Source organism: Lissotriton vulgaris, chromosome 1_1, assembly GCF_964263255.1.
Source record: "Lissotriton vulgaris chromosome 1_1, aLisVul1.2, whole genome shotgun sequence".
Taxonomy (NCBI): Eukaryota; Metazoa; Chordata; class Amphibia; order Caudata; family Salamandridae; genus Lissotriton; species Lissotriton vulgaris.
The window spans coordinates 1,688,286,488-1,688,298,654 of record NC_141685.1 but is presented as its reverse complement, the minus strand read 5'-3'; the positions used below and the strand labels follow the sequence as shown (position 1 = coordinate 1,688,298,654).

The 12,167-nt window shown below is 41.7% G+C and overlaps 1 protein-coding gene across 2 annotated transcripts in view; it reads left to right on the top strand.

Moving 5' to 3' along the window:
• Positions 1–11,942, top strand: part of MKLN1 (muskelin 1) — an 808,470-nt gene extending 796,528 nt beyond the window's left edge. For both annotated transcript variants that reach the window (XM_086918927.1, XM_086918926.1), the window contains exon 18: positions 9,242–11,942. In XM_086918927.1, coding sequence (XP_086775053.1) covers positions 9,242–9,363 — 122 coding nt within the window. In that variant the 3' untranslated portion in view covers positions 9,364–11,942. The remainder of the gene's footprint in view (positions 1–9,241) is intronic.
• The last annotated feature ends 225 nt before the right edge of the window (positions 11,943–12,167 follow it).

Below are 12,167 nucleotides of genomic sequence, written 5' to 3'. Positions count from 1 at the left end.
TTAAGCTGGGGTGTTGTTATTGGTTCTTAATTCAATGATTTCATGAAACCCTATCACTGTCAACTATTTTCTTGTGTCCATGACTGTTTTACTCTATGCTGCTTTATAACTTAAATATTGTAATAGTACATTTGATCGGATAATACTAATCCACTGAACTTCCCTGCAGGCAGGTTGTGACGTATAATTTATAAGGCAGTGCACCTGTGAAGTCCTAATGACTTAGATGAAAAATTTAACATTTCAGGGAGACATGTTCACTTAGTAGAGCACTGTATAATTTGCAAATGGATGCACAGTCAAAAAACTAACACCATTTAATGTCTTATATGAGTCAATTGTGTAAATAAGCATGTCTGATCGCAAGTCATTCTTCCAAATCCATTGATGAGGGTCTAGGCAGTTGATTGACTGAATGAATTTGGAATTTGTAAATGGCATGGCTACCCAAAACAAGGTTCGTAACACTGAGAGAACCCAGCAGAAGAATTAAACTGTGGAACCTTGCAGCAGAAGAAATAAGAAGTCGCTTATTTTTTGAAAATCCATATTTTCAGAGACTTATGAAAACCAGTCTCCGTAGGGGAAGCCTGCAGCTGATTAGGAAGACAAAATCTCAGTTTTGTGGCGAAGTACTTAATCGAGCATCCTCCAGCCCTTTGTACCTTGGAGAAGGCAATGCTGGGAGGACCGAGGAATTTTAATGGGACAAGAAAGAGAGCTCATGCAGCAGAAATAAACCGGGCCTCCGCCCTTCAATGCTCTATAAACAAAGCAGAGTGCCTTCAACTAGATTAGTTTAACCACTGGAAGGCAATGAAGATGCCAAGATGACCTGAGGTGTTAGTGTAATTGGGTACGCTCCCCGGAAGGCTAGCCGCTGCATTCTGGGTAATCTGAAGCAGCTGTACGAGAGCTTTAGCTACTCCGAAGAATAGCACTTTTTATAATCCAGACGCGATATAACAGCCTGGGTGTCAGTTTTCTGGGTTTTGATAGGCAACCAGAGAAACTTTCTTAACATCTGAGAAGTCCAAAACAAGAGATCGAACTTAATGTTGTTATCTAGCAGAATGCCCAGATTTTTCATTGTAGATGACAGTGCGAGGACTGGACCTAGTTTTGTAGGCAACAATTTCCCCCCCAGTTGGTCGGCTGATTTCCTCTCACCACAACATCTATTTTCCTGCCATTCAATTTTAGAGACTTTACGTCCATCCATTGAAGGGAGAGCTTAAATTTAGCTGAGCCCATGTTCTCATTGGGCATCAGTCTGATGATAATGTGGATATCATCCACATAAGACTTTATGAAGAAGCCAAATGCTTCCACCATGTCTGATAAGGGGCATATATAAAAATAGAAAAGGGTTGGGACTCAGAGAGGAACCCTGAGGCACTCTATACCAAATCTTCCTTAAAGGTATGGATGATATCTGAAAAGAACGATTGTTCCAGTAAAAAATGAACCAGTTAATAGCGAAGCCTGAAACCCCACACTCTTCCAGCCTCTTTAGTAATACCTGGTGGGACACCATATCAAATACTGCGCTCAGATACCTCAGGGTGAGGGCTGCCAAGTCTAACATAGCTTTAAGTTTTTCTGTCACTGCCAAAGAGTGGACTCAGTACCTTGACCTGGGGAGAAACCCAGTTGACAGGCATGAACGTAATGATTTTGCTCAAATTGATTCAAAAGTTGGAGGATAATATTCTTTTGCTGTGTAAGGAAGGAGAGAAATAGAGCAACAATCTAGAGTTTTGAAGAATCTAGTGTAACTTTCTTCAGTAAAGGAAAAACTATTGCATGCTTCGACGCCTGCTGGGCCAACGCCGTAGCTATCGATAAGATCAATAGTTCAAGGAAAGCCAGCATCAAAGCAGTACTAGCCTGCTTTAAAATCTGTGCTAGAGCAGAGTCGGATGGAGAACCTGATTTCACAGAGGATGCTACAGCGTCTAAATGCTAGTATCGGGCAGTAGAAAATTTGAAGAGTGACTCTTCCCACGTCTGCTCACTTGTAGCTGCTCCAGTTAACACAAGTATATGTGACTAAAACATAGATGTCAGAATTAGTTTTTAAAAAGAAGTCCTTAACCCCGTTACATTTCTCCTCCGAAAGAGAGGGGCTAGCAGAAAGGCACGTCGAATCCATCAAATATTTTGCAATAAAGAAAATGTTGTAATTAGACTTTTGGAAGTCATCAATGTTATTGCAGTAATACTCAAGTCTAGCTGTTCTAGTAGACTTATGGTACTCTTTAATAGTCATTTTATAGTTCCGATTACCACTCTCATCATAAGATCTATGCCAAATAGATTCCAGGGATTTTTTTATTTTCATCTGCAGTAGTTGTGGAGTGAACCCAGAGGGTGGGTGGTTGAAGTTTGTGTCTGCACATTTATGAGAGCCAAAGTCTTGTCCAAAGCACATGGTATTGCAGAAGTTATTTTTGTATTCTGCCCCTCTGTTGAGTTATCCAAGCCAATTAGTAAAGGCTTGAGGGTGTCACTGAAAAGAGTAGGATCAAACTTAGACCAAAGTCCCCTTTGCTGTCTTAAAGAGCTAGAATGATGGACCCTCTGCCTAAGAGAGATACAAAAGGGACTTAACAATGTTGTATCCATATCAAAAGAAGCTGCACTCCTACAGCAAGAATAGGTAAATTAGTAAAGACAAGGTCCAAAATGTGTCCTGCCTTGTGTGTAGGAGCCCTTATCAGTTGGGTAAATTGAAGATCCTCCAAATTCTGGACCAGTGTCATTGCAGAAAGATCTTTAAGGTCATCAAAATGAATCTTAAAAACACTCACAATTATAAAATGTGCATTTTTCACGCATATGAGGATATATATAGTCTGCCAGCAACGCCCCCAAACAAGAGTCAGAATGGAGAGAGCAGGTACTGGCTACCGGTCTGCCTGGGAGCACTAGTTGCTGGCAATCAGACCAATCCTGACGCTGATTTCCTGCAGTGTTGGGATTGGCCACAGTACATTCTGTGAGCCTGTGCCTAGAACCAGGAAGAGCGTGATGCGGCGGGAGACATCGGCGTGAGGTAAGTTTTTATTTTTTTTATTTTTAAACCCTGACCAATCTCCCCTCGCACATTCATCCTCCCCAACTCTCTCTCCTCCAGCCCTGCCCGCCTTGCCACTTTGGCAGCAGACAGGCCGCAATTGAGTGAACCAAGTTTCAGTTAAAAAGAGTGCATCCAGATTAAGATCGGTGATCAGTTCCAAGATTTGAAAAGTTATGTTTAGGTAATGAACTACAATTCAGACTATTAGTGCAAAAATTAGTCGATTAGCCAAACCTCAAATCAGTAAAGGGTTTGACTAACCCCCTCGTCTCTTTAAACTGTGAGGCAAACTGAAATCCACACCCAGTACAAACCCAAGAAACGGGTACCACATACCTCTCTACTCGGGAGGCAGGACCTTAACTGTTCTCTTCAATATGGCTAATGTTGCGTGTTAACATGGCCAGCTTTTCTGGCCTCTGGCCCCATTCGGGCTCAGATGTGCTTGCCTTTGGTGCCCCAGTGGCGCATGTTCAAGGCTGTTTTTTGATAGCCAGTTGGGCAGGCAGTAGCTGGCATCTGCCTAACCATTTCACTGCACCCAAGGAAATGCTGCCCTGGATGGAGAAGAGAAGGAATGAAGACTTGCTCCCTCTGCAAAAAGAGTAGCCAACCAGTGAGAGGGGAAGCAGGCAGACAGACTGGGTGAACAAAAAGAGAAATCCATACAGGTAAGCAACTCCACAGAAAAACGAGGGCCACTACATGTTTAACACAGCATCCCTTCAGAAGCAGTGATCCCATCTTTTTTAACTGACCAATGGTGCCGTCTGGGTGTAAACGAAAGGTATGGGGGAAGAAATTATTTGTTTTATATCCGTTCTTGTTGTCATTAGCAGCACTTTTATTCTTTTTTGGCGTCTCAAATGCTACCGGCTTACAGGTTATCTTAAATAAACCAAAGCCCTCATTTAGCATCCAGGGGGTGGTCTAGGGTAATGACTAAAATGTGGCTTCAGTTGTTGGCTACCAGAAGAAAAATAGAAAAGCAACCCAGTCAGCCACTGACGTATGATAAATGATGTATACAATATGATAAGCTGAATCTCCAAATTAATGGTCATCTCTCTGAGTACAGTGGATACTGGTGGATTTTGTTTTACATTTAGAGTTTTTGGAATATTTATTGGTTCTCTTTTAAGCCCTGTACAAGAGGAATATCTTGTTCATAGCATGTGTGGCTGTAGATGCACATGCTCTGCATACAATGTTTTAAGTTATTTTTGTTTGAAGAAGTCTTTCCAAGTCATGAGGAAGTATGTGACTCCTCCTTTGGTTGGCAAGACGCATGGCCTCCGACTCCATTGTTAGATTGATTCTCTGCCATTGGGTTCAAACGTGTACTGACGGTGCACCAAGATTCGACACATTTTGCATTTGCTGTTTCGGACCTGTGCTGTAAAACCTCACTTCCCACAGTCAAGAGAAACACTTTATCAACATCGCAATAGTCAATTAGAGGAGACCGGCTTTCCCTATCGTCAGGGCAGTCACGTCCCTTCTGCGGCTCTGCTTTCCCTCTTTCCTACGACTGGAGGGCGATCTGCCCTGCATTCAGGGTAATGGAGCATAGACCCTTTAAAAAGTGCCTTCAGTGTGATTGAAAACATCCCAAGATCAACCCGCACACAGTGTGTAATGTGTGTCTTTCTCCAGACCACAAGTATACTGAGTATACTTTCTGTTTAGCTTTTCACTACAAATTTGGCAGCTAAGGGATCAACACTGGGCGCACATCACTAATCAGCAGACATCCATGGACGTCACACCCGACATCTTCGCTGACGTAGACCCGCTTGCTACAAAGTGTTCTTCCTTTCCAGCTGCGTTGACCTCTTTTTCAGTCAAATCATTTTCTTCCAGTTATAACAGTGATGCACTTAATGGGGATGATGGCCTCCTGCTTCGCTGTTGTTCCCCATTCCAGACCATATATGTGTCCATTACAGGAATGCCTCTTGACACAATGCTCACAAGTGAAATGTCATCTACATTATCTCGTGTTGGTAAGGGCCAGTACTCATCTGTCTCTACAGTGGTGGAACAGCAACAACATGTTGCAGTGCCGTTCTTTCAACAACCCCATTCCAAAAGTGAACATCACCTCGGACGCATCCCTAGTTGGCTAGGGAGCGCATCTCCACAACTTGACAGTTCGGTACCTCTTGTCACGCCAGCAGCTGGGATTCCATATCAACTACTTGTAACTTTTTCCTATCCACCTAGACCTAAAAGCCTTCTTCAAGAACATTCAGGGCAAGGTAGTACTGGTAAAGACAAACAACATGACCACCATATATTACTGCAGCTTTCAGCACTGGTACAAAAGATTTGGCATTGGACGATTCACCACTACATTCACCTCCTTGCTGAGTACCTGGCAATAGTGGACAACAACTTTGTCGACCTCCTTAGTAGGACTCATAAGCAAGTCCACTAATCGGAATTCCAACCACAAGTCCTACTCTCTTACTCCAAATCGCCTCGAGGTTTTTCACAGCCAAGAGAAATGCTTTATGGTTGAAACAGTCGGGAAATTTGCCTACGTATGTCCTCCTCTCCTGCTCTTTCCTCACAGTAAGGAAACTCCGGCATAAGTGTCTCACCATCATCCAGGTGGATCCCATATGGGCATGACAACCATGCTTCCCAACTCTCTCAAGATGTATGTTTCTCCTCACGAGAAGCTCCCCAACAGGCCCAATCTTTCCAAACATGAACAGGGCAAGATCAGACACCCTGAACCCAGTCAGCACAATCCGGCAATTTCGCACCTGGGGTCTAGGAGTTCAGCTATCTAATATCACACAGAAGTGCATGGGCATTTTTAGAGAAACCCACAGACCTGTACCAGAGCCTACTATGCAGCTAAGTGGAAAAGGTTTGTTTACTACTCTAATCCTTACCCAGAACATGAGAGAGCTGACCACCACCCTGATAGGCTCATTGGACTTAGCCACAACCTTAGGGATCCCACTGACAATTGTGACCTTTGATGCCGCCAAGGCATTTGACTGTGTCAATTGGAGGTACTGGAACACGCTAACCAAGATTTACAACCAAACAATCGTCCGGGTCCTGGTAAATGACTAGCTCTACCAGTGAAAATAAATGACTGACTAGGCAAAGCTGCCCTTTGACGCCTATCTTCTTTGACCTCTATATCGAATCTCTTGCCCAAAGTTTAAGATTGAACAGGAAGATAAAACCATTTGTAGTATGAGTTTTTCAGGAAATATCCGTATATGCAGACGATTTAATGGGCTACTTCTTCAATGGTGCATCTTCTATATTGCACCTTATGACATCGGTGAGAAATTTGGGCAGATTCTCCGGTTATGAGGCCATGAGGAAAACATTTAGATAATATCTTGGAATCAGAGCTGCAGGGGAATAACGAGTGTTGATGATATGAGATATTTAGGAAGGGGGGGGGTAACAATTACTCAAGATCTAGTAAGAATCCCAGCGGTGAACCTCGAGAGGATTGCTAGTGAAACAGGCTGCTAAGGAGATAACAAAACCTCTCCCTCACTTTGTACGAACGGATACATTTTGTTAAAATGTCCGTTCTACCCAACTTTGCTTTTCTGGTAGACAATATTTCATTACATTTTGATAAAAAAGGTTTTTTTAAAAGAAAAAGGAAGATCACTTCTTTATCTGGGCTAGTAGTGGCATATGTCTCTCCTGTAAGATGCTGAGAACAATGTTAGGGGCAGGAAGTCTTGGACTTCCAGACTTCCAGCTCGACTGTTGGGCTCTGCAGCTGAAAAATAATAGAATGATCTTCCTTCGCCTGGATAAGACATCGCTAGGGGTAAAGTTCAGTGCCATATTATCTGGCTGATCAGAGGAAGGCTTTTCGTATAATTTCGGGGCGCCAAAAATCTGTTAAATGGTCCGTAAAAATGTTTGCAGGCAGCTGCCAAAATATGGTACGAGGTTAGGTTAATCATGGGTATCTCATAAAAAGTTATCCCCAATATGGGATTACATAGGGACTCCAGAGTGTCTGCTTGACAGCCTTGCAAAACCTCTAAAGCAGAGTGGTATAAACAGATGGGGCCAGATGGTGGATGACAGACAGAGGCTATCTTGGGACAACTGGAATAGCAGGTCAGAAGGGGCACTCTCCAGGTTTTAAATCTACCAAGTGAACCCATGGATTGAGCTACGGTCAGATAGACTCTGAGCCCGGCCAAATGGAGAAGGATCTTCAGGACCATCGGGCTATGAAAAAGAAAGTGGCTCATTAGTATCAGCATCTCCTGAAGGTAGCTAAGGAAAACATGAAACCTCCTCACCTCGAATGGGAAGGATATTTGCCAGGCACGGAGCTAGAAGAATATGGCACGAATCTTTGCCTCCACTTTAATAATTGATTAACCCTGCTGCATTAAGGAAAAACCACTTCACTAAATAGAGCCTATTGGACCCCTGTGGAAATTTGCGAAAGTAAGAGGAAGCGAGGATTCGAAGTGCGTACGATGCAGCAGTTGTGATGCTGATGATGTACATATGTTCACTGCCTGCCCTAATTTGGAGGAACTCTGGTCAGTCGTGGGTAAGACCATTTCTGATACCCTAGAAACTCCCATAGAGGTAAGCCCTGTTTGATTATATTTGGCCTAGTTCAGAATGAGGCTGGTGGTACCCCTTCCCAATAAAGTATTGAAATCTGATTTTTTTATTTAATCCTACTTGCAAGAAGTGAAATCTGTAAACTCTGGAGTCAACCTCTTGCATTCACCTGGCAAGCCTTGTAGAGATCAGTGTTGTATTTTAAGGCGGTGGATAAGACGAGTAAAATCTGGGTGAGGGAGAAGGGTTTTGGGACCAGCTGAAAATAGGAAGAATACCATCAGGTTCAATGATTACACCTTCTCAAGTCAGTAGTGGCTGGGAAGGTTGAGACCAGTTGACGCTGCCCAGTGGTCTTGCCTGAAGTTGAGCCTTATATTGAGCAGTTGGGTGTCAGCATCTCAGTCGTTGCTTCTTGGAGGTGTATTAGGCCCAAAAAATGTTTGTTTGTTTTTTAAACTGATCCTAGATTCATTCCTAAAGTGGTTCCTCCTTCCTATATAGCCAGACAATTACTATATAGCCAGACAATTGTACTAGCAGTCTTTTTCCTTACCGAGACGTAGTTGCGGAAAGGGCCCTTCACACTTTAAATGTTAAGAGCCCTAATGTACATTATTGATAGAACCAAACCCTTTGATAAAACTCAGCAGCTTTTTGTTGATTTTGCTGAACCTCATAAATGACACACAATATCAAAAGCTGGCATTTCTAGATGATTCATTAAATGTATTTGAACGTGTACCTTAAAGCCAAAAGCTTTCTTACTCCCTCATGCTGCTCTACTAGGAAAAAGGGGGTAACTATGTCCCTTTTAGAGAATATTTCCATAGTCAACATATGTAAAGCAACGACATGGTCAACCTCACACACATTTACAAAACATTACTGTGTGGATATTATCTCCCATCAAAAGGTTAAGGTTGGCCAAACAGTACTGCAAGCTTTGTTTCAGACATCTGCCTCATCCACTGACTAGCCACCGCTTTAGAGAGTACTGCTTACAGTTTATGGTGCATCTACACCACACATGCTACGATTGGAAAATGTACTTAACCTGTAAGCATCTGTTCGTAATTTGTAGCTCTGTAGATTCACATGCACCTTCCCTCCTCTTCAGAATCAGTGTCACCATGTTCTCACTCATACCCACTCCATACTTACGTTCATTTGCTGTGCAAAAAAACAATCTTAACTATTGAGTTGCTGCCTATGTGCACTGGCAACTAAGGGAGGGGGTGCAAACTGCCTCATGATTCAAAGACTTCTCCCAACAAAAACAACTTGCAACATCCGAACCCAACTCTAGATGACAGGAGCATGTGAATCTACAGCACCACAAGCTAAGACCATATGCTTACAGGGTCAGTGACGTTTTCCTTGTTTTGCCTCAAAAGGATCTGACTGGCTTAGAAGCTATCACTCTTTTCTGACGAAAATCTTACATTTATTTAGTATACTTATTTGCATATTTTGCCTCAAATTCGGTATGATTACATTGCAACTATTTCATTTTATGCATGCACACGATTTAATAGAATATATTATTTTTTTCACTCTTTCTCCACTGCATAGGTTTCTCCGATGTTGACCACACGTACGCACAGAGAACACTGCTCTTTGATACACTGGTCAATTTCTTCCCAGACAGCATGACCCCACCTAAGGGTAATCTTGTGGACCTTATCACCCTGTAACAGAAATCTTACTGGACACTTACATGAAAATAAGAAGGAAAAGAAGATTTGAGTGTTTTTTTTCTTTCATGTTCTGCGGGGACAGACTGTTAAACTGAAGTGCAAGAATACAATGATCCTTGCTCTGCAAGAGATAGTGCTCAAGTGTCAAACAACACGAGTACCCACCTACTGTGCTTGGATTAATTCTTTAACATTTGTAAAGTCACAAACCTACTGTGTGTATAAATGTATACATATATATTTATATTAATGTGTGTATGCTTGTATATACATATTTATATGTACATATATACACACACATAGATACGCACACACACTTTTCCAAGCTGACGTTTGAGAAAGAATGTCAGTGAGAGAAGGGAGATCATGAGGTCTTCCCTCTGAAAACATGGGGTTCGCAAAGGTTCATATCTTGCATCTACCACAACAACAAATGTCCTTCTGTGTATTCTTCAACCTAGCTGTATCATGAACTTACACCTATTCAAGATATTCTTGTTGGTTGTGTAAACAGCACAAGACCCTTGTGAATGTCCAGGTAATATACACGTCTTTTTTGTCTTGTAACAACCCTTTCACAGTTATAATGGATGAAAAGCACAGGGTTCAAACTTCTCAGCGGCCTGCCAAAGCAACAGAACCTGGGCTTCTGGGGGTCAACCTTGGAAACACGAATTGGAGCAACTCTACTATATATACAATTGTTGCCATATGTTGGATTCCTTTGTTTTTTCAGTCTGACAAGGAGAATGTGTGCTTGCAGAGCAGTGTCTGCATGTTTGCAGACATTGAAATGTTCACTAAAGTGAACTCTAAATTCTTGAGCCCTAACATTAGGTATAAACTTGTAAATCAGCGTATCTGGCATACTGGTGCCATTTTGAAATATGTGAATTGGTTATGGTTGAAGATGAAACTGTGTACAGCAGGGCATGTACCAGTTCCTTTTGTCTTCCAGCATAATTTCATTTTCAGAACACAAGTCAGAACATTGAGAGCTATATGTGAATTTAGCAATTACGAATTCCTGTGACATTTAGTAAGCCACTAGAGCGTGCCATGAATCTGTTTTTCATGCACTCTTTCATTTTTTTCTTTCTTTTTCCATACACTCATGCCCTTCTTTGTAGTGCAGTATACTGGCTGATGGGGCTAAATGAAGAAGCACTTGCCTGGAAAGAAAATTGGTTTGTGGGTGTCCCACAAATGAACATTCTTCACAGTAGTTAAAGATTGCCTGTGTCCCACAAATTACGTGTTCTTGTTTATATCTACCTTTTTGTGTCTCTGGCCCTTTGCAATAAATACAAATACATATGCCTGGTGTAACTATCTTTCCTCTGCATTATGTGGGTGGGTACCTGATGTCTTAATTGTACCTGCTGAAAGCATGGAGTCAGAGCTAAATGCATTCTGTACACGGATAGATTAAATTTAGCAGTCTCTTTTTTCTCTGTGCACCGCTGAAAGCAACTTGCTCTGGTGACAATATTTACAGAAGATGTCTTCCATCTTGGGCATGCATACTTTCTGATCCTTTTACACACATTTGTTCCCATTTAGCACTTAGGCTTCATTCTGCTGTGTGTGGTAAATCTTTATTCTTGCACAGACTGTGTTTTATCCAGAAGCTAGATTATGACTCTAACTGTAATTTCACTCCCTGTGTGTTTTACCCCCACACAAATTCTACCAGGTACAGTTGGAGGAACGTGTGCGGAGGAAACCGGCCAGAATGAGGGGAAATGTGCATAGTTGCGATTTGGTAAATGATTTCACATGTTCACTCCTTCGTTCCTGAATACCTCAAGATCAGACAGTGCAATCATCCTGAGTCAAACTGAAAGATGAGATAAAAATGACTGTGCCCTCAGATTGAGGCTTTTTTTTCAGGAAGATGGTTAAGTGCATTCTGGTTGTCTCCTCCCTACAGGGAAAAAACATATGTGTGCCAAAGCTACTGCATTCAGTCCTTTATCTCTACCTCTCTATATCTCTAAGTATATCTCTCTGTCTTTCTTTATGTACCCCCATCTCTTTCTTTCCATAAAAAAATGTATGAGAAATCTTATTGTGGTGCTATGTAATTGTAATGCAGGGAATACAGGTTTTTGCACTAGGAAGTGCTTCAGTTGTGGTCCAGTGAAGATTCTATTTGTAAACACAATTGGAAGTCATCTGCTGTGGTATTTTCTAACTTGATTGGTTCGTAATCTGTGCTTTTGTCAATCTCATATCTTCACTGCTTCCCAATGGGATTTCAAATCTCTCGGTTATTAATGACATTTTTGCCTCCATGAGTGATACCGATAATAAACTAAGCGGCTGAAGGGGACATTTTGTGAATACAAGCACATATTTATTTACTGATGTGTCAAGAGTATCAAAGATTGAGCCGTTGTACAAAGAAAATAACTGATTGTATGTTTCCTTTTTTCATAGCCAGACTTTGGAGTGTTGCATACAAATGTTTGATTTCAGAAAGTAAAAGGTTTTTCGTTTTTGACCAATTTCTGTTCTTGGATGATGTTGTCACCCTCCACTCTTAATGCCAAATAAACAGCATTTTGGATTTTGATTTTATTTTTATTCAAAATCGCAGGAAATAGGACCTGGGCCAAAGGATCTTTTACAGAATTTGACTGTTACATCCTTTAGACAGTTCCACCAGGTCGGACATTACTGCAGTATTCCTTGAAAATCTGGATTCCTGTGTAACAGTCTGGTTGCCTCATTTGGGTAAAAACATCCAACATTTCAGTAAAAAAAAAAAAATATGCTATTTATTTTTTTATTTCGTT